Source organism: Callospermophilus lateralis, chromosome 11 (genome assembly GCF_048772815.1).
Source record: "Callospermophilus lateralis isolate mCalLat2 chromosome 11, mCalLat2.hap1, whole genome shotgun sequence".
In the NCBI taxonomy this organism is placed as follows: domain Eukaryota; kingdom Metazoa; phylum Chordata; class Mammalia; order Rodentia; family Sciuridae; genus Callospermophilus; species Callospermophilus lateralis.
The window spans coordinates 16,532,007-16,553,366 of record NC_135315.1 but is presented as its reverse complement, the minus strand read 5'-3'; the positions used below and the strand labels follow the sequence as shown (position 1 = coordinate 16,553,366).

The window sequence follows — 21,360 nt, the reverse complement described above, 5'->3', positions numbered from 1 at the left end:
AGAGTTTTGTCAAGAAGTAGGAAGAAAGAACTTCATCAAATGGGGCAAGTGGGACAAACCTGAAGATGTTGCTAAGATTGTTTTAAAGAAAACACTCACTGAATGAGGATAACACAAATTTTGTGGAGGTAGAAGTAAAAATTAGTAAGAAGAATTCTAGAGCTGGGAGGATAAACTCTTCTTATAGAGTAGATACAGACTTATAATTTTTGTTAGGCTTATGTTAGCTCCAAAGGCCCACTTGATGTAAGGAGAAAGAAGCCCTAAGTCTGAGGCACCAGAAAAATTAAGTAAAATCATAAGTTTGGAAAATAGGCGTGTATTTATTTAGTTCATATTATGTAACCAGTACATGAATCTGTATAATTTCCATTTGGTTAACTAGGGGTTTAGCAATGAAAGGAATATGCTCTGGAACTAGATTGCCACAGCTTGAAATTAAGGTTCTACTGCCATTATTAGGCATATACATTATATGTCAGTTATATTGTTTAATAAATTTATGTAAATAGCATTATTTTTTCTGGTTTTAAAGCAAAATGTTCTGGTATTTAACAAAAACATCTTAGAAAATTTACAGAAATAAATTTTGAAGGATACTTTATGTGGAGAAAATGATGGGGTTGGCCACGCTGCAAAGATCTACCATGTGATTAGAGTTGAGCCTTAAAGCTAGGTGACATCAGCCTGACCTCCTCCAGGAAGGGCAAGGTGGCTGGTGACTGAGTTTAATCACATGCCCAATGATTTCATCAATCATGTCTACATAATTCAATCTCCATTAAAACTCTGAACATCAAACCTTAGTTGAAATCCCTCGTCTCTAAATATAGGTCCTGATTCCATGAAATGAACATAAAAGTCTGTGTTTGGGACCCTCCCAAAACCTCACCATAGTCTCTTCAGTTATCTGGTCCTGATTTGTATTCTTCACAATAAAACTCTAATCGTAAGTATAGTATTTTCCTGGTTCTGAGTTGTTCTAGCAACTTACTGAATATGAAGGGTTAATGGGAACCCTCAATTTTTACTAAGTTGATCAGAAATGCAGGTGGCCTGGGGAACTCTGCACCTGCAACTGGTGTCTGAACTGAGGACATTTCAGATAGTTCTTGTTGCAGACTGATCTTAATCTTTGGAGTCCAGTCTAAGTCTGGGTGGTTAGCATCAGAATTACATTACAGTATTGCCATGAGAAAACCACTTAACACTGGGAGGGGTAAGAACTACTATAAAGGAGTAGGTAGAACAGTTCTTGGCGCTCGTCCTTATTGGGAATAGGCAGAGGGCAGAAATCTCATACTAAATAGGCCATAAAGAGTACTCTTTCAATAGCAGGGCAAAACTACTTTAAAGACTGCTCTTGTTCCACCTAACAAAAAAAAAAAAAATCAAACTGTTTCTAAATAATCTAGCTGCATCCCAGAACAAATCTTAGAAATACCTAAAGTAATGATAATAATAATAAAAAATTCCAGTTGCTATGTGGCTCGGGAGGCTGAGGCAAGAGGATCACGAATTCAAAGCCAGCCTCAGCAACTTTGAGAGGCCATAAGCAACTCAGTGAAACCCTGTCTCTAAATAAAATTTTAAAAAAGGTGGGGATGTGGCTCAGTGGTCAGGTGCATCTGAGTTCAATACCTGGTACCTCCCTGCTCCCAGCATTCAACAATGTTACACCAATCAATAAGAAACACAACTAGAAATGACACAGTAATAGACTTTTAGACAAAAACATTAAAAGGACCAATATAAATATTTTCCGACTATTTAAAAAGGTAGAAGAAAGCATGGGTAAGTAAGGAGACAAGCAAATCAAATTTCTAGAGATGAAAAAGGAGTGTCTGAGATTAAAAAAAAAAAAAAACAAAAAAACAAAAAACACAACTCCCCACTGGATTGGATTAACAATAAATTCGACATTATCCAAAAATGAAACAGAGCGGAAAGAGCCCAGAAACAAAAATGGACAGAGTATTAGTAAACTGTGGAACAATTTCAATATGTTGAAGACCTTACCCTTAGTACCTGTGAATTTGACTATTTAGAATAGAGTCTTTGCAGATGTATCAAGTTGAGATTATAAGTGTGTGTGTGTGTGTGTGTGTGTCTGTCCCCTAATCCAGTATGACTGTCATAAGAGGAAAATCTGGAAAGAGACACACAGGGAAGATTGCCATGTGAAGATATAAGTAGATATTTTGAGTTATGCTGTCACAAACCTATCAGAAGCTTCAAGTAGCAAAGGAGGATTCTCCTCTGCAAACTTTGGAGGGGGAATGGCCTTGCCAACAACTTGATTTCAAATTTATTTAAGCTTTAAAACAGAGATTATATTTTAGCAACATGGTCGAAAGGAAAAAAAGTAAAAAGTGGGAGAGAATAAATTTCTGATGTTTTAAGCCACCCAGTTTGTGGTACAGGCTGAATATCCATTATCAAAATGCCTGGGACCAGTGTTTCAGATTGCAGAGTTGTCCCCCTCAAATTTGTAATATTTATATAATAAATTTTACTAGTGGGGCATTCCTAATTTGAAAATCTGGACTCTAAAATACTCTAAAACCTGAAACTTTTTGAGTGTTGTGTTGGGATTCAAAAAGTTTTAGATTTCAGAGCAGTTCGGATTTTCAGATTAGGAATACTCATGTTTTACGGCAGCTTTAGAAAATAAATCCAAGCAAAAAAATAGATAAAAATGGCATAAACAATACAAAATATATAGTTGATAATTTCATGTAGGTTTATATATTCTTTAGGGTTAGCATATTCTCAGCCTATGTAATGTTGCTCTGTAAGAAGCCTCAGCTCTTTCTCATAATGAGCCTCAGGCAATCACTATCAGCAAGCTGGTATTCATTATCACACTTACCATCCTTGTAGTAGAGCAACATTGAGACCTTTTAGACAGTCAAAGAATATGAACATTTGTGTCTATTTTAAGAATTCTGAATTTGAAGTTTTGAAGATTAATTTTATAACCTATGTATAGAAGTGCATAATGGGGAGAGGGGATAATGAAATCTATCTGTACCTGACCTGCAGAGAAGGTCATATACATAAAAAGAAATTACTCTGAGGAAATGTTTATAATGTTTATAATATTAAAAAATCTAAGAGGGCTGGGGATATAGCTCAGTTGGTAGAGTGCTTGCATGACACGCACCAGGCCCTGGGTTCAATTCCCAGCACTACCAAAACAAACAAACAAACAAACAGACAGACAAATGAAACAACAACAACAAAACAATAACAACAAAAAACACTGAGGGGTAATTAGAGTACTGGAAAAAGTTGTTTTAGGTAACTATTGTGTTATTTGCATTATAAAATTCAAGTAAAAATTATATTAGTCTTTTCAGAAGTCACAGATTTCAAGTTTTACATATTCAAAATTTATAACAGTTACATTAGAAATATACACACACACACACACACACACACACACACACACACACACACATATATATATATATATATATATATATATATATATATATGTACGTACTAGGGATTGAACTCAGGAGTACTCAGGAGCCACATCCCAAGCCCTATTTTATGTTTTATTTAGAGAAGGGTCTCACTTAGTTGCTTAGCGCCTCGCAATTGCTGAGGCTGGCTTTGAACTTGTGATTTTCTTGTCTCAACCACCCAAGCTTCTTGAATTATAGGCATGCACCACCATGTCTGGCTACATTAGAAATTTGTGGGTCAATACCCAAAAATATAAAGAAGGTTTTACAGTAAGAAAAGATGAACAATGGGAATTGATAACATCACAATAAATACCTTGTTTGAGGGCCAGAACTCTGTGTTTGTGCAACAAGAATTGGAGTGACCTCTCGACTATTTCCACTCTGTGAGAAGACAGACTTTGTTCCAGTTTGGCCCATTCTGGCAACAGACTGTAAAACACAAAAAGTCTAAGGTTTGTGATTATCAATTGCAGTATAAGCAATAAAAGACACCATGATGCTCCCATCTACATTTTTGTAATGAAAGAGCTCATAATATATATTATCTTAAAATACAAATTATAAATATCATTACTGTCAATTGCTATTAGTATGAATAATAATCTATTTCCTCATTTTAACATCAAAGGAATTTTACTGCTCTACTATCTTTTCATCTTTCACTTTAGTTTCAAAAGAAAGGCTCAAATTCTGAGGAACTATTCTATTTAACTCATTGTGAACATCCTCTGTTTATTGCATACCTTCTCAATTTGGGGCTAAGTGTTAAAAAATTTTAAGACAGCTACTGGGGCTGGGGATGTGGCTCAAGTGGTAGCGTGTTCGCCTGGCATGCGTGCAGCCCGGGTTCGATCCTCAGCACCACATACAAACAAAGATGTATCCGCCGAAAACTAAAAAAATAAATAAATATTTAAAAATTCTCTCTCTCTCTTAAAAAAAAAAAAAAAAAGATTGGCTACTAAGTTCTCTACTTAGTGATTTCAACTTTAAAAAAAAAAAAAAGACAGCTACTATTTTAGGATTTAACTTCCTATACATAAGAAATAGCAATACAATAAGATTTTTTACTCCTCTTTTGGCACGTAGTAAAACAGTTCTATAGAAGTTCATAGGAATAGATTTTTAAAAATCATGAAAATTTCAAAATTCAAAAGATACTGCTCTTTATTGTTACTATTTCTTTCTTGTTTTTCCAATCTTTCATTAAGTGGGTTTTTGATCCTCTTGAAGGAAAAAAAAAAAAAAAGATCTTTGCTTTCTCTTCTGTCTACTCTAACTCATTATCTTCTTTCTATTCATTTTACCATTTAGTTTCTTTTTTTTTTTTCTTGTACTGGGGATTAAACTCAGATACACTCCGAACCCTTTTCATTTATTTTTTTAGTTGCAGTTGGACACAATACCTTTATTTTATTTATTTATTTTTATGTGGTGCCGAGGATCGAACCCAGGGCCTCACACATGATAGGCGAGCGCTCTACCACTGAGCCACAACCCCAGCCCGCTTTTCATTTTTATTGAGACAAGATCTTGCTAAGTTGCTTAGGACCTCACTAAATTGCTACCATTTAATTTCTGTATAAAGTGATCTTTGATATCAATGGTTTTCTTTTGGTACTGGAAATTGAACCTCATCTACAACTCTGCTACATTCCAGTTCTTTTATTTTTAAGACAGGGTCTTGTTAAATTGCTAGATGGACTTCAAACTTGAGATCCTGCCTTAGCTTCCTGAGTAGCTGGAATTACAAGGTTACAAGTGTGTGCCACCAAGCTCAGCTTCAATAGACTTTTTTTTTTTTTTTTTTTTAAGAGAGAGTGAGAGAGAATTTTTAAATATTTATTTATTTATTTATTTTTTTTTAGTTATCGGCGGACACAACATCTTTGTTTGTATGTGGTGCTGAGGATCGAACCCAGGCCGCACGCATGCCAGGCGAGCGCGCTACCGCTTGAGCCACATCCCCAGCCCCAATAGACTTTTTTTTTTTAACCACCAGAGAATTTTCTTCAAAAGTTACTGTTATCCTGATATTGTGTACAAAATTATCAAAAAGTTTATTACAAATACTTAAACTTTCTCAGGGGACTAGAGATACAGCTCAGTTGGTAGAGTGCTTGCTTTGCATGCACAAGGCCCTGGGGTCAATCCCCAGCACCACCCAAAAGAGGAAAAAAAAATTTTTTCTCAGCAGATTTGAAGGTCTTATTTTTTGTCTTTTCTAAATTCAATATCATTGGTTATCCTCTCTCCTCTGTTTTGAAAGTTTGTACAACTTCCTAAACAGTCCACTAACTTGACTGTGCTCACTTCATTTGCTGGCGTCCCTTTATTCTACAGTTATAAAATGAGGTCTATGTACTGTGTTACTTAGCTACTTTTTCTCTAGGAAAGCTGGGACATTTGTCATTTCTATCACTGGATAAATTATTTCCTCTACAACTATCCACTGAATTATTTTCACCTACCCTACCATCACCTCAGAATACTACTTTATAATCCTTCCTCTTCCTTCCCAAAATTGGGACCTCCACATTCACTCAAAAGACAAACTTATAGTCAATTCTGGTCCTTTCTTATTTATCAAAGAATTATATACTGCATTCACTATTTGGCCTGATTATTTTTTTAGTTGATACATGTAACTCTTCTGGAAATGTTGTGTAAGAGGCAAGAAGAGAAGGGAGGCAGAAAAGGATGAGACAGTGTGTGTATTTTATTGCTCAGGCACTCATCTGCTGCCTAACTTGTCTTTGAGCTGCTATGGCTCTTCTGGTTTTGGTCTACTTTACCTGGCACACAACCATTCTACCATGTTTTCTTCACAACTGTAATAAACTAATTCCACACATGTAGTTTACTCCCATAACAACACATCCATAGTTATCAACTTAAAAAAAAAATCAGGGTTGAAACAATTCAATAGTTCATATGTAAATTACTTTACAGTTCCTTCTTTTTTTTTTATAGTTTTGAATTTTCTATTTCCTCTAAGGAATTATAGATACAGCTTTTGCAGGAGAGAGAGGGGAGGAAAAAAAATACACAAAACTTTTAGCAGATTTGCAATGTTCAGGAGTAAAACAACAAAAAATAACAAAAAAAAGAAACATTTCTAGAAGGTAAGAGGCTACGTCTGTTATTCATATATTAGTATGACTTAATTAGTTTCCATTTCTTAAACATCTATTAAGCATAGCAGTAGGCATTTAAAATACATGATTTAATTCTCACAGAAGATATCCTACACCACAGAAATGTTTCACACAAACGGTACTTTGTTCTACTGCAGTACATCTATATAAAAGAACATTATATAAAGAGCCTCAAAAAACTTTTTTTAGTGCTTATAATAATTATACTATCAAATATTTTTACTTTTACTATATATTTATGAAAATCCACCATAAAAATCGTATTATCAGAAATATCTTGCTTACCTGAGCAAATTTTTTTTCATGTCATTTATTAGTGCTATTTAAAAAACATGGATTGGGGTGCAGCTCAGTGGTAGAGCACTAGGCTAGCACGTGCAAAGCCCTGGCTTTGATCCCCAACACTGAAAAGAACAAAACAAAACAAAAAAACAACCACCCCCACAAAAACCCCAACAAACCATTACCATAACAACAACAACAACAACAACAACACCCTATATACACAGCAGTGGAAACAAGTAAAAACTATGGCAGACATAATTTGTAATTTATATTCAAAATATAGAAACAATCTTAATTTTGTTTTTAAAAAGGAATTAAAAGCAAAAATGAATATATTTACTAGCTAGATCCTAGTTGATGAACTAACGAGTTATAATGTTAGTTGGTTGAAAAAGTCACCAGTTATGTATCTAAGATAACCATGAAGCTAGGACAATCATATTCTTTTATATTTTGATCAACAACTCTAAGGCAAAAACAATTACAGAAAAAGTTAAATTCTCTCTGAATTTATCTTTACAGATTGGAATTTTAAAGAATTTTTTAAAAAAATCAATACAAATTTGCATTTTACACGTAAAATACCTTTTTTGTAGGGGCTCCGGTGGATGGCACATCAATTACAGAAGGTGTATTAGTGTAGTTTTGTAAATACGATCCATCTCCAGGACTTGGGGTTTCTAATGGCAAAATCCCAAAACTGAGAAGAGGTTGAAATCAAGGTGTCAAAAAGTCATCAAGGCATATATAAAGCAGCAGTATACTTAAATTAGAAGGTCTAAAAGGAAGAGAATGGCAAATCAGTCTTGGGGGCAGTGAGGACCTGAGGGGCAGATTAAAAATAAGCTGTGAATGAAGACTACACCACCCACCATTCCTAACACTAAAAAATAAAAAAAGAACTAAATTGAGATACAACTATGGATCTCAGGAGGTTTATTAAAAATAAAGAAGAGTGGCTTTATAAAAGCTGATATGCATACACTAGATAATTAAGACATATTTAAGAGTTATAAAAATTTCTCCAGGGGTTAGGCATATAACTCAGTGGTAGACCACTTGTACAGCATCTGCAAGGCCCTGGGTATGATCCCTAGCACCACAAACAAAATTCTTATAGATTCTGGGTTTTAGATACAATTATGGAGACAATGTCTCTAGACAGCATGGATATTTATCTAATAATTATCAGTATAATTATACAATGGTGTCTAAGGGCACTGTCATCTCACAGTCAAGTTATTTTAGTAGTTCCCTGGGCCCAAGGCCCCATTCATAGCATATAACTTTTTGACACTTTTAGATATGTACCCCTCTTGGATGGGTTCCTATATTTATACATACATATACTTCTCATAATTTTGACAAAACATTTCACTGATTGATATCAATACTTCCTCCATGTTTTAGAAAAATGTACTAAAAAAGCCCACTGATGTTAGCTAGGCACAGTAGCGCATGCCTGTAATTTCAGTGGCTTGGGAGGCTGAGGCAAGAGGATTGCAAGTTCAAAGTCAGCTTCAGTCACTTAGCAAAGCCCTAAGCAACTCAGTGAGACCCTGTCCTCGTCTCTACATAAAATATAAAATAGGGCAGGGGATGTGGCTCAGTGGTCTGGTGGCTCTGAGTTCAATCCCTGATACCCCCTCCCCACACACACAAAAAAAAGAACCTCAAAAAAAAAAAAAAACACAAAAAACCCAAAATTGGTGTTGCTATGGTTATATCATAGGCATAACAACATTTCAAGGGGTTCACTGCCATCTACTGATGTACAGCCATAAAGATAGTATTTTTCAATGCATACACTAAAGATAATTAAGACATATTTAAGAATTTTAAAAATTTCTCCAGGGGTTAGGCATATAACTCAGTGGTAAAACATTTGTATAGCATATGCAAGGCCCTGGGTATGATCCCCAGCACCACAAACAAAATAAAACAAATATACAAAATTTTAATCACATCCACTGTTATCCACAGTAATTTAGGAAATTGCTGTTCATGTTAATTTATATTATTAATCATATGAACCATTGTAAGATCACAAAATATTACAATACATTTTGAACTAACTTTTTGTTTGACTTACCTTGGGGTTAATGGGCTAAGAGCAGCTGGTCCTCCTAATAAACTTCGACCAGTTTTTGGTTTATTTTGAACCTGTTTAGATAATATGGAAGTTCCTGTTCCAAGAGGTACAGTATCTGGTGAAATTACAGCTGAATCAATATAAGACACTGAGGAATCTGTATTCAAGGAGTACTTTGAATTGGAAGATTCTAAGTTCAATCTGTTTAATTCCTGAAACAGAAAATTTCTATTATGTCATTTATGACACATTGTTTAGCTCAGATAATTTTCTCAGTTTTCACAATCTTTTGAATGGTAGAGTAAATACACTTACAATTGTGTCCTGGGGTGTTTCCGTAAGAACTGTCTCAGGCTGTCTATGAGATAAACTATGATTAGATACTAGTGTTGTACAAGAATTGGGCAGACAGTTGCTAAAGTTCTGTATAGATGTTAACTTAAATGTTTGGTCAGGATCTGGCTTTTCACCTGCAAAGACCCAAAAAAAAAAAAAAAAAAAAAAAGAAAAGAAAAGAAAAACAAAAAAATAAAGATATTTGCCTCTGAGGAATAATTTTTCTTTCGAGTTTTATAACTAAGTGGAAATAAGTCCTTATGTAGAGTTTTAAAAAATTCTTCTGTCCATTTCTGTTAATAAGATTGGACTTCCAAAAGCCCATCCATTAACTTATCATAAAAGTTAACCCATAAGACAAAGATGTAAATGTAGCAAATATATTAAATTGAAAGGACACTAGTTTTAAATATAATAAACCACAGAAAAATGTAAACCAGCAGAAAACAACTAGATGGCTTTTTTCTCAAGGTAGAAGGTGACATTACAGAGGTGAAATACAGGTGATATTACAGGAAAGACTGAAGTACTTCTGGGGATACAGACACCTATTTTAAAATGATCCTTTACATAGCTTAGAGCATATATACTGAGACACTTTATATTGTCCAGGTGTCATTCAATTAATAGTTTTTGTTCCAGGACTCTATTAATTTCTATCCAGAAAGCAATTTGGCTAAGTGATATATACACAATACAACTTATTCTAAAGGACTGAATATATTTAAGGTGAACTGGCTAAATAGAAAAGACTAGTGGATTTAATTTTTGAGGTAGCATAATGGAAGGTAACATTATTTCTGAATCATATGATTCTAATTCTCAATTTCAATAGTCCTTAGTTCGCAAAATATTTTTATTGTAGATAGATGATTTGTATGAATCTCCAAAAATTAAGGGAGGGAAAAAAAAAGAAAAGAAAACATGCAAACCCCCTTCCATCCCCATGGCCTCCACCAACCTACCTATTTCACATAATGATTCAAAGGGAGACCAGAGGAAAGGATTTAAACTAAGGCTCTTTTGGTAACATTCTGATCCTTTGGCAAGCCGATCTGTCTTGCTGTGGAAACAAAAGAATAAAAAAGCTATAAAGCCCCAACATTTATGAAGATAATTTTTGGTTTAGAAAATCATATAAATCTTATATAAATTCTGACAGCACTCCTCTTGATGTTTCCCTAAATTATCAACTTCTCCTTCTTCCCATTTTAATTCTATTATTTGGAAAAGTTCAAGTTAAAAGTCAGGTGAAACAAATACAACATGAACTGAAATATTAAAATAAACTCTTACTGCCTTCTTGAATACTACCATATAACATCCCAATGGCAATTCTAAATGTGAGTTACATATTTTAAACATATTTAAAATTATTTGATTTTTAATAAAAAGCAGTAGCCCTTAATGAAAAGGAAAATTCATAATTCTTTCCTAAAGGTTTACATTTGGAATCTTCACAATATCCCAGGTAATAAATAACTTGTAACAATCTGGGATTATGAGAATGGCATTGCTGACTCCCAAAGATTTCTATTAGAAAGACAGAAGGGGTTGGTGGGTATTGAGATTCACTGACATTTTGAAGTAAAAATACTAATTACCTGGTCTGAGGTTTAAATGTTTTAATACCACATGAAAAAAAAAATATATATATATAGCAAGTCTTCTAAAATTGTAAGGTTTTACAAAGGACCAGATGGCAATGCAACCAACATTTTCAAAGGAACCTCCTCTTCAAGTGAAACTATCAGATAAAATACACAATCTGTTTTAATATGCCAATTATCAGTATAATCTTAGGGAACTAAAGAGAAGACTTCCTTGGGAAAACAGGCATTAGTTTGCCTGCCTTCTAAATTTCTACTTTAAAAAAGGAGAAAACAGGGGGCTGGGGATATAGCTCAGTTGGTAAAGTGCTTGCCTCACATGCACAAGGCAGTAGGTTCAATCCCCAGCACCACAGCAAAAAAAAAAAAAAAAAGTAGAATAAAGGGCAAAATGGATGCGGTTTCGGTGGTGCACACCTATAATTCCAGTGGGTTGGGAAGCCAAGACAGGTGTTCAAAGCTAGCCTCAGGAGCAGTGAGGTGCTCAAAGCTAGCCTCAGGAGCGGTGAGGTGCTAAGCAACTCAGTGAGACCCTGACAAAATTTGGCTGGGGATGTGGCTCACTCTCGTGCCTGAGTTCAATCCCCAGTACCAAAAGAAAAAATAAAAACAAAATCAAAATAGGGCAGATGATATGATAAACCTAAGAAGTTTCAAGTGGATATAGTTACAAATGCCAGAATTCCCAACTATGTGGGCAGCAAAAGCAGGATTGAAAGTTTGAGGCCAAATTAAAAAAAAAAAAAGTTTGAGGACAACCTAGGCAATTTTTTTTGGGGGGGGGGGAGGGAGGGAGGGAAGGAAGGGAGGGGAAAGGGGGGAAGGAGGGAAGCGGGAGGGAGAGGGAGACAGGCAGAAAGAGAAGATGTTAACAGCAGAGATGTTATCAGCAGAGTGCTTGCCTAGCATGTGTGAGGCCCTAGATTTGATCTCCAGCACAGGGGAAAAAAATAATAATAATTAATCTGGGGGGTGGTGTCCTAGGGAATTGAACTCAGGGGTACTTTACCACTGAGCTACATCCCCAGCTCTTTTTTAAATTTTGAGACAGGGTCTCACTAAGTTGCTGTGGCTGGCCTCGAACTTGTGATTGCCTGAGCCTCTTAAGTCTCTGGGATTCAGGCACATGCCACTGTGCCCTGCCCTATTTGTCTAACTTTTTTTTGGGGGGGGGGATGTGTGTGCCAGGGATTGAACTCAGGGGCACTCAACCACTGAGCCATATCATCAGTCCTATTTTGTATTTTATTTAGAGACAGGGTCTCACTGAGTTGCTTAGTGTCTCTTTTGCTCAGGCTGTCTTTGAATTCAATCTTCCTGCCTCACCTTCAGTTGGTGTTACTGGGATTACAGGTGTACGCCACCATGCCCAGCTATTTGTCCCACTTAAACTAATAAACATGTGGGCAACCCTCTGGCAATGGGCAAAGAGACATCTCATGGCGGGATTACTCTCATAGCAATCAGAAGCAGAACAGGACAGTCCTTTGTTCATCCTAGCTAGATCTCTATAGTGGCAGCCAGAGCTGTTTCATGCTAGGGCACATTAAAAACACAAACGCACACAAAGAAGGAATCAAAATGAATGTAGACTTTTGAAAAATGTAAATAAATTTTGTCAAAGTTCATGCCTAAGACTGTTCAGGTGAAATTTCTTACAAGAAAAATAATTGTCACAGATTGATTTAATCATCTAACAGGGATAGAGAAGTAACCTAAAAATAGGAAATAAAGAAAATGTATAAAAAGGCTATTTTCTAAAAGTAAGAGTTAGAAGTAGTAAATCAATATTTGGGATTTATTATTTTTTTTTGGGGGGGTGTAATGGGGATTGAACCCAGGGTTGCTTTATCACCAAGCTACATCTCCAGCCCTCCTTTTTTTATTTTGAGATAGGATCTTGCTAAGTTACTTAGGGCCTACTAATTTGCTGAGGCTGGCCTTGAACTTCTGATCCTCCTGCCTCAGCCTCCTGAGTTGTTGAGATTATAGGCATGAGCCACTGCATCTGGCAGGAATTTTTAATATAAGGCTAGAAAAGGAAAATACAGTGAAATCTCAATGTTTGAGGACTATATTAAGCCTCTAACAAACCATTCTACGACTATTTCTTCTTGTAATTCTGAAATAAAGACATTTCCTCTAGTCCCCTTCTTCATAAACCCTTCTCTGGTGAGAATCTCTTTGATAAATAATTCCTAAATCTACTTATTGACATCAAACTTACCTTTCCTTTGCCAGCTGGACAGTTTCATCTAAGTTTAGTTCCTTACTTAAAGCTTCATGTGTTCAAAATCAAATTCATCTTTTCTCCTGAAATCTGTTCTCTCCTTAGATATTAGCCTGCCTCACTTCTAATTTTTCAAGTGAGTAGAAAATAGGGCAAATGATATGATAAAGATAAGAGGTTTGAGCTGGGCATGGTGTGTGCACTAACAGCAACACTATTATCACAAGTTCACACTCAAAAAATCTACTTACAGACAATTCTGACTCATTCTTTCCTGACCTTCACAGTCAAACAGAAACCTGGCCTTAATTCACGTACTTTTATTTTACCTCTGGCTTAAAGTTCCTTCTTTATTTTCACTGTTATGATCTGTATTGCTTCTTACATGTCAATAGAGTCTTCTTCTTCTTTTTTTTTTTTTTTAGTTTTCGGGGGACACAACATCTTTTGTTTGTATGTGGTGCTGAGGATCGAACCCGGGCCACGCACATGTCAGGCAAGTGCTCTACCGCTTGAGCCACATTCCCCAGCCCCAGATTCTTAACACTCCATGTTTCCATTCAATCACAGTTTGCCTATTTATTTTTTCCTGTGTTTTCCCTTGCAATTGATGTAGTATGCATGTATCTAGATTATAGGACGCAATTTTAGTCTTAAGACAGGCATATCACAACTAAAATGAAAATTCAGTTTTGAGGCAGGATTGTTCCACTTTGGATTCTTTACCATCTTTATGGTAAATAAAAATAACATAATCATATTCCTCAGAAGGGGGAAAAAGCTTCCATCTTCACAATTAGGAACTGCTTTCATACACACCGAACTTTTCTCAGGACTGGAGTTCAACTGCACCCTCAAACTTTATTAATAATTTTATTTAAAAATAATAGTAGTACTTACATGTGCGAGGCAAGCGCTCTGCCACTGAGTCACAACCCCAGCCCCAAAACTTTAAAATTTAAATGTTCTCTTTTATTTATTTTGGGATAATTTTAGATTTATAAGAATGTCACAAAAGTGATAGAGTGCCTGTGTCTCTTATATATAATTCCCCCTAATAATATCTAATAAAATCACAGTACAATTATCAAAACCAAGAAATTGATATTAATATAATAGTGTCCTCATTTGGATTCAGCTGCTTTTATGTGTGCTTATTTGTAGGTATATGGTTTTATCACATTTACAGATTTGTGTAACCACCACCACAATCAAGATATAGAACTGCTCCAATTTCCCAAAGAAACTCCTTCAGCTGTTCTTTTAGTTACATTTTCTCTCAGAATCACTCATGTTCTCCATCACTATTATTTTGTTAAATCACTACATAAATAGAATTTCGCAGTATGTAAACTTTTGGAACTGGCTTTTTTCACTTGCCACAATGCCCTTGGTATCCAAGTTATTGTATACAACAATAGTTCATTCCTCTATATTGCTAAGCAGTAGTAGTCCACTATATAAAATATTTATTTACCTATTTACCCACTGAATATTTTCCAATTTGGGACTTTTACAAATAAGCTGCTATGATATATAAGTATCCCCATCACAATGTATGAGGAATCAGGTTGTTCTGCATCCTTAGCTGAACTTGTTATTGTCAGAAGTATTTTTTTTAGCCATTCTAATAGGTATATTGTAGAATTTCATGATGGTTTTACTTGCCTTTAATAATGGCCAATGATTTGGTACATCTTTTTTTGTTTTGTTTTGTTCTATTTTTGTTTTTGGCAGTACTGGGGACTAAACCTAGGAGTTCTCTACTACTGAGCTATATCCCCAGACCTTGTATTTTTGAGACAGGATTTGGCTAAATTGCCAAGGCTGGCCTTGAACTTGTGATCCTCCTGCCTCAGTTTCCTAAGGTGTGGGAATTATAGGCATGTATCACTATGCCTGGCTGAATATGGTGCTCAAAATATATGGTGTGTGCACTTTCACAAATCCTGCATTCCCAGGTATATATCACTCCCCTCAAATAATTTATAGTCTTCAAACATCTACTTTCCTTTAAAAGTTCTATAGTTATATAGAAATGTTATATTTTTACTTTTTCTATCAAGTTTTTCCTAGTTGACATCTTACTCTTTTGCTTAACCAAGCAGAACTGATTACTACTTTATTATACAAACAAAATATTGCTCAAATTTTATCACAGTACTTTATTTATTTTTGTTTTACAAAAAGAAATCATTTTTTATTTAACAAAATCATCTTTTTTTTTATTAGTTGCTCAAGACAATACAATGATCTTGACATATCATACATTTGATTCAAATAGGGTGTGAATTGCTGTATGTATACAAATGGATGTATAACCAATGTGATCCTGTAATCTGTACACATGGAAAAATGAGAATTCACAGTACTTTTATTATAATAATAAAAACTTACAAACTTTGTTAACTGTTTCTTTCCTTGTATTCTATTATAAACTTTTGAGGGTGGGGGCTGTTACTTACATTTATATTTTCAATGTCAAGTACTGTATCTAGCTATAATGTGGGATAGATCTCCAAGTATCTTGAATGAACAACAAGAAGGAAGGTAATGCCAGTTGAGTGCAGGGCACAGTGGCATATTCCTGTAATCCCAGTGGCCCAGGAAGCTGAGTTCAAAGGAAGATTGAAAGTTCAAAGCCAGACTCAGGAACTTAGCAAGGCCCTAAGCAACTCAGTGAAACCCTATCTCTAACTTAAATTCTATACAAAAAGTCATTTTCAAGTTTTTTATTTTCCTCTTTTTTTTTGGTACCCGGGGACTGAACTCAGGGGCACACACCCAGCTCTATTTTGTATTTTATTTAGAAACAGGGTCTCACTGAGTTGATTAGGGCCTCGCTAAATTGCTAAGGCTGGTTTTGAACTTGGGTTCTTCCTTCCTCAGCCTCCTGAGCCCCTGGGATTATAGGTGTGCAACACTTGGCTGGGCAAGTTTATTTTTCTTAATACAATACTCATTTGTCTTGGGGCTGGGGTTGTGACTCAGCGGTAGAGCGCTTGCCTTGCACGTGCAAGACCCTGGGTTCGATCCTCAGCATCAAATAAAAATAAATAAAGGTGTGGTGTCCAAGTACAACTAAAAAGTAAATATTAAAAAAAAAAATTCATTTGTCTTGATTTATCTTCAAACAGATGCTATTCTGATTCTTTAAATAAGCAGTCCTCTATTACTTCTCATACAACAGATGACATTTAGATATACAAAGTGCTCCCTTGAGCAGTTGTGAGCAATTACTACTATTCTAATTGTAACTCAACCCACTACTTCAGAAGTATTTCAGAATGAAAATGAGTAAGAACAATATTATTATTGTTCAATAATATTATTGAATAATATTATGATTGTAGTAACTTTGATTTCATACTGACTTTTCTTGAAACTTTAAATAGATTTAGGGGCTGGGGCTGAGCAGTACAGCACTCGCCTAACACATGCAAGGCCCTGGGTTTGATCCTCAGCACCACATAAAAATAAATAAATAAAATAAAGGCATTGTGTCCAACTACAACTAAAAAAATAAATAAATATTAAATAAAATAAAATAAGTAGATTTAAAGAACTATTTCTGTAATCACTATTATTTCAACTGCCATTGTGAGAGACTTCTTTTGACACACTTCAAAATTGTTATGATATGGGGTTGGGGTTGTGGCTCAGAGGTAGAGCATTCACCTAGCACCAGTGAGGCACTGGGTTTGATCCTCACACAACATAAAGATAAATAAATAAAGGTATTATGTCCATCAACAACTAAAAATATTTTTAAAAAATTGTTATGATATGCCAGATGATAACTGTCATTCTTTATTACTGAAATTTGCATTCAAGCCTCTAAGGAATAGCAGTGATATTTAATATCAGAGAAAAAAAAATAACATTGTATTTATTCAGTTGTTAAGCAGTACTGCTGTTATCATTATCATTAAAGCTAAAAAATTCGATCCACAACTTTACTATTTAACTGGTTTAACAAAGTCAAGGAATCAGAAGATTTTGTACTATTCAGTCAAGTTATATTTGACAACATAGATCAACAGCTTTTTTTTTTTTTTTTTTTTTTAAAGAGAGAGAGAGAGAGAGAATTTTAATATTTATTTTTTAGTTTTCGGCGGACACAACATCTTTGTTTGTATGTGGTGCTGAGGATCGAACCCGGGCCGCACGCATGCCGGGCGAGCGCGCTACCGCTTGAGCCACATCCCCAGCCCCGATCAACAACTTTTTTAAAAAAATATTTTTAGTTGTTGATAGACCTTTATTTATTTATATGCAGTTCTAAAATTGAACCCAGTGCCTCACATATGTCAGGAAAGTGTACTACCACTGAGCCACAGCCCCACCCCCTCAACACAGGTGTTTTAAACTACAAAGCATTCTCATACAGGAAACATTTCTGGTAGTTTGAATCATTCTTACTTACCAATATACATGTCCCAACAATGAAAGAGTAAAGCAAGCTGAATCACCAAACTCAGTAACAATATCATCATGGCTTCTCTGCTTATTAAACACTCCACCAGACAAGATCTGTTCTCCCTCTGCAAGCCTTCAAAATATAAATTTATAGATTTAAAAACATCAAATATAAAAAGCACTTCATGAAGACACCATCATTACCAATATATGTCTTAAATATGGAGACAGATAAAGTAAAAGTTTATGGGGGCTGGGGATGTGGCTCAAGCGGTATCGCGCTCGCCTGGCATGCATGTGGCCTGGGTTCGATCCTCAGTACCACATACAAGGATGTTGTGTCTGCCGAAAACTAAAACATAAATATTAAAATTCTCTCTCTCTTAAAAAAAAAAAAAAAGGGCTGGTGATGTGGCTCAAGAGGTAGCGCGTTCGCCTGGCATGCGTGCAGCCCGGGTTTGATCCTCAGCACCACATACAAACAAAGATGTTGTGTCCGCCAAAAAAACTAAAAAATAAATATAAAAAAATTCTCTCTCTGCCTCTCTCCCCCTTTCTTAAAAAAAAAAAAAAGTTTATGGTACTTTTAGAATAGCAGTAAACATGTACTTCAAATTATTTGGGAAGAAGAAAATTATTGTCTTTACAATTTCAGTTTCTTCTGACATTTTTTAACTCATTAAATTGAATTTCTTTCTTTTTTTTTTTTTCTTTGTGATGGTGGGGACTGAACCCAGATCCTTCTGCATGCAAGGCAAGCACTCTACCAACTGAGCTCTATCCCAGACCTAAATTTGGTTTCTATGTAGACATCTAGTCTAAGCAATATAATCATTCCTCATATCAGAAGAAATAGAAGATGATCATTTTACTGGGGGGAAAAATGAATGGTTCTTTACTAACAAGTACGGTCATCCTTAGTTTTATAATTCCTTGAAATAGGAATGTACAAGCAAATTAAATAAGACTAATACTCATAGCTTTAATCATTTTAAGTTTTATGAATGAAATCTGAGTAGCACTTCATCTCTTTTTGTCAATTATGTTTTCTTGATTAAAAAAAAAAATTTTGCCAGGCCAGAGTTTTAAAGTTTTTGATTAAAAATAATTAATTAAAATTACCATGTGGAAAACTCTCAAGTAGGTTAACAGCATATCCTGAATACATCCTTTCACTATTAATGGGACTTTTTTGTTTTCTCCTAGTAAGACTAAAACACACACACACACAATATAAACATTTATAAATAGGATAAGAACATCAACTTAGGGGGCTGGGGTTGTGGCTCAGTGGTAGAACTCTCGCCTAGCATGTGCAAGGCGCTGGGTTCAATCCTCAGCACCACATAACAATAAATAAAATAAAGGCATTGTGTCCAACTACAACTAAAAAAAAAAAAAAAAAAAAGAACGTCAATTTAGAAATTGGTTTGAGACTAATTGGCAAATTAAGAAAGTCAGTTTTTAAGACTTAAGCATTAAAATTTTTGGAATTTAAAATAATCTAATAACAAATGTTCCAGAAATTTTATAGCTATTTTAGCTATCCCTAATTAACAAGTCATCAGTCACTGGACAAATAATATGGTACAGTTATAATTTATAAATATATGGTGACTTTATGAGACTTATTTACATCCTCCAATGAACAAAATATACACACAGGCTTTTACAAATATCTGTTTAGCCACTTTTATCATTATCCCACCTTCTACAGCACAGGAAAGAGTTTAATTGAACTTGATGGTTTAACTATTTCTTGAGCTGCCACCAGATTTGGAATAGGAACAACTGACTTGACTAAACTGTAAATAAGGAAAAAGTAAGTGCCCTTGCTTCAAAAGGGTATACAGTAGTAGTTCCCCCACCAAAAAAAAAAAAAAAAAAGGATTTTGAAAGAAAACTACACAACCATCAAGAGACATTATCCTTATTCAAAGTGGCCTAACACTGAAAACAAAGGAAAGGAAATAATATCTGTGGTAATTTTTGAAATTGATAAAAATATTTATAACTTACACTTCTCCAAAAGTTAAATTCTGATATCACCTTAACAATGAAATCTCTCTATAACAAAAACAATGTGATAAGCAACAATGTAAACATTTAAAATGTTACTGAACAGCTTTCTACAACTAAAAAAGGAGAAAAGAGGATTAATCACAATTTGTCAGAAGAATTTTATCCAAAATTATATAGTATAAAAAGAACAAAATTAGAAAAGATTTTAAAACTTACTTGCTGAGATCAACACAACATTTTGCAAGCAGGTATTTACACTGTGGTGTAGTACAACTGTGTCCTTTCAAGAGTCTATATGCTTTGTATGCCTTTCCTGAGCGGTAATAACAGGTTGCCAGTAAAAACAAGGCTTCTTCTGAGTGTACTAAAAACAGACATAAAAAAGAAAAAGAATATTGGCCATTGTTCAGAACACTGAATGGTACCCAATTTATCTGGCAATAAACAAGTTTAGGAACAAAAAAATTAGGCATCTTCTTTAACCCAAAATAATCATTATTAATTTACTTTTGAATTATGGAGAAATATATTGCTGATAGAAAAGTTCATTCTCCAGTTCTTGTTTATCTTCTCTCTATAAGAAACTGAGGAAAGAATATAGTGAAGACAGTCATAGTTACTTTCTGAAAATCTTTAAGAAAGTAAACACATATATACCACCCTCTCCCTTTGAGAAGACTACAGTAAAGCATTTTGTCTTTAAATAATATTTCTCTAACAACTTTTTTGAGAACAAGTCAAGTTTCACTAGAGAGGGAAACTGAGGGTAAATAAAATTTATTAGTAATCTGGAATAATTTCTACATTAAAAGACAAGATTTTACAAATACATTTTTCACGTAGGGTGTAGGCATATGTTTGTAATTAAAGCGATTTGGAGCGCTGAGAAAAAAGGACTAGGGATGTAGCTCAGTGGTAAAATGCCCCTGGGTTAAATTCCCTGTAAGTGCCCCTCACAAGAAAAAGTAAAATAAAATACATTGTTTTTAACACCAAATTATATTCAAGACAGCTTAAAGGAAAAATTCAAAGTTGGTGGACTTTAGAGTAACACTATTATTGCTCTCTAATGGAAGGAGCCGAGTTACTCAACAATTGGAGTCCTATTTCTTTGTGTCAGGAAGTGCCCCATGGTTCTTCATGAAATGTGGCATTTCCTCCTCTTATTCTGTCTCTCTCCTAAACCAACCTTCACAGATGTGAATCTATAGAAGCAACAAAAACAGGATTTGAAAGAAAACACACAAACTTGTGTTTTTATGTAATAATCCCAGTGGGTTGAAAGATTTATAAACCAGTGGTTGAAGAGTAGTCCCTGTACCAGCTTCAATATGACTTGGAAATGTGAACTCTTGTGCTCTCAGACCAACTAAATCAATAATTTGGGGAGTGGGAACCAGTAATATATGTTAACAAACTCCTCAGGTGATTCTGTGGCATGTTGAAGTTTGAGAACCACTGTTTTAAAGCATGAGACAAACCTGTCACATTTTCCTGAAAAGTTAATTTCATTCTAAGATTTGGGATTAAAAAGTAAGAGATTTTATTCTTTTAAGTATTTTGTCATATACATATGCAAGAATCCCCCACAATACCTCTTTGGTCTATCTTATGATTTTCCATGAAACAATAGTATAAAAATAATATGTAGTATAGGCTGGGGTTATAGCTCAGTTGGTAGAGGTTTGCCTTGCATGCACAAGGCCCCGGGTTCAATCCCCAGCACCCCCCC

General features: G+C 34.9%; 1 protein-coding gene across 4 annotated transcripts in view; it reads right to left on the bottom strand.

Moving 5' to 3' along the window:
* Cdc27 (cell division cycle 27) overlaps nucleotides 1–21,360 on the bottom strand; it is a 60,908-nt gene that overhangs the window by 21,914 nt on the left and 17,634 nt on the right. For all 4 annotated transcript variants that reach the window (XM_076869294.1, XM_076869295.1, XM_076869296.1 and 1 more), the window contains exons 3-9: nucleotides 19,845–19,992; nucleotides 17,614–17,739; nucleotides 10,313–10,410; nucleotides 9,327–9,481; nucleotides 9,012–9,223; nucleotides 7,505–7,619; nucleotides 3,790–3,905 (exon numbers count right to left, since the gene is read on the bottom strand). In XM_076869294.1, coding sequence (XP_076725409.1) covers nucleotides 3,790–3,905; nucleotides 7,505–7,619; nucleotides 9,012–9,223; nucleotides 9,327–9,481; nucleotides 10,313–10,410; nucleotides 17,614–17,739; nucleotides 19,845–19,992 — 970 coding nt within the window. The remainder of the gene's footprint in view (nucleotides 1–3,789; nucleotides 3,906–7,504; nucleotides 7,620–9,011; nucleotides 9,224–9,326; nucleotides 9,482–10,312; nucleotides 10,411–17,613; nucleotides 17,740–19,844; nucleotides 19,993–21,360) is intronic.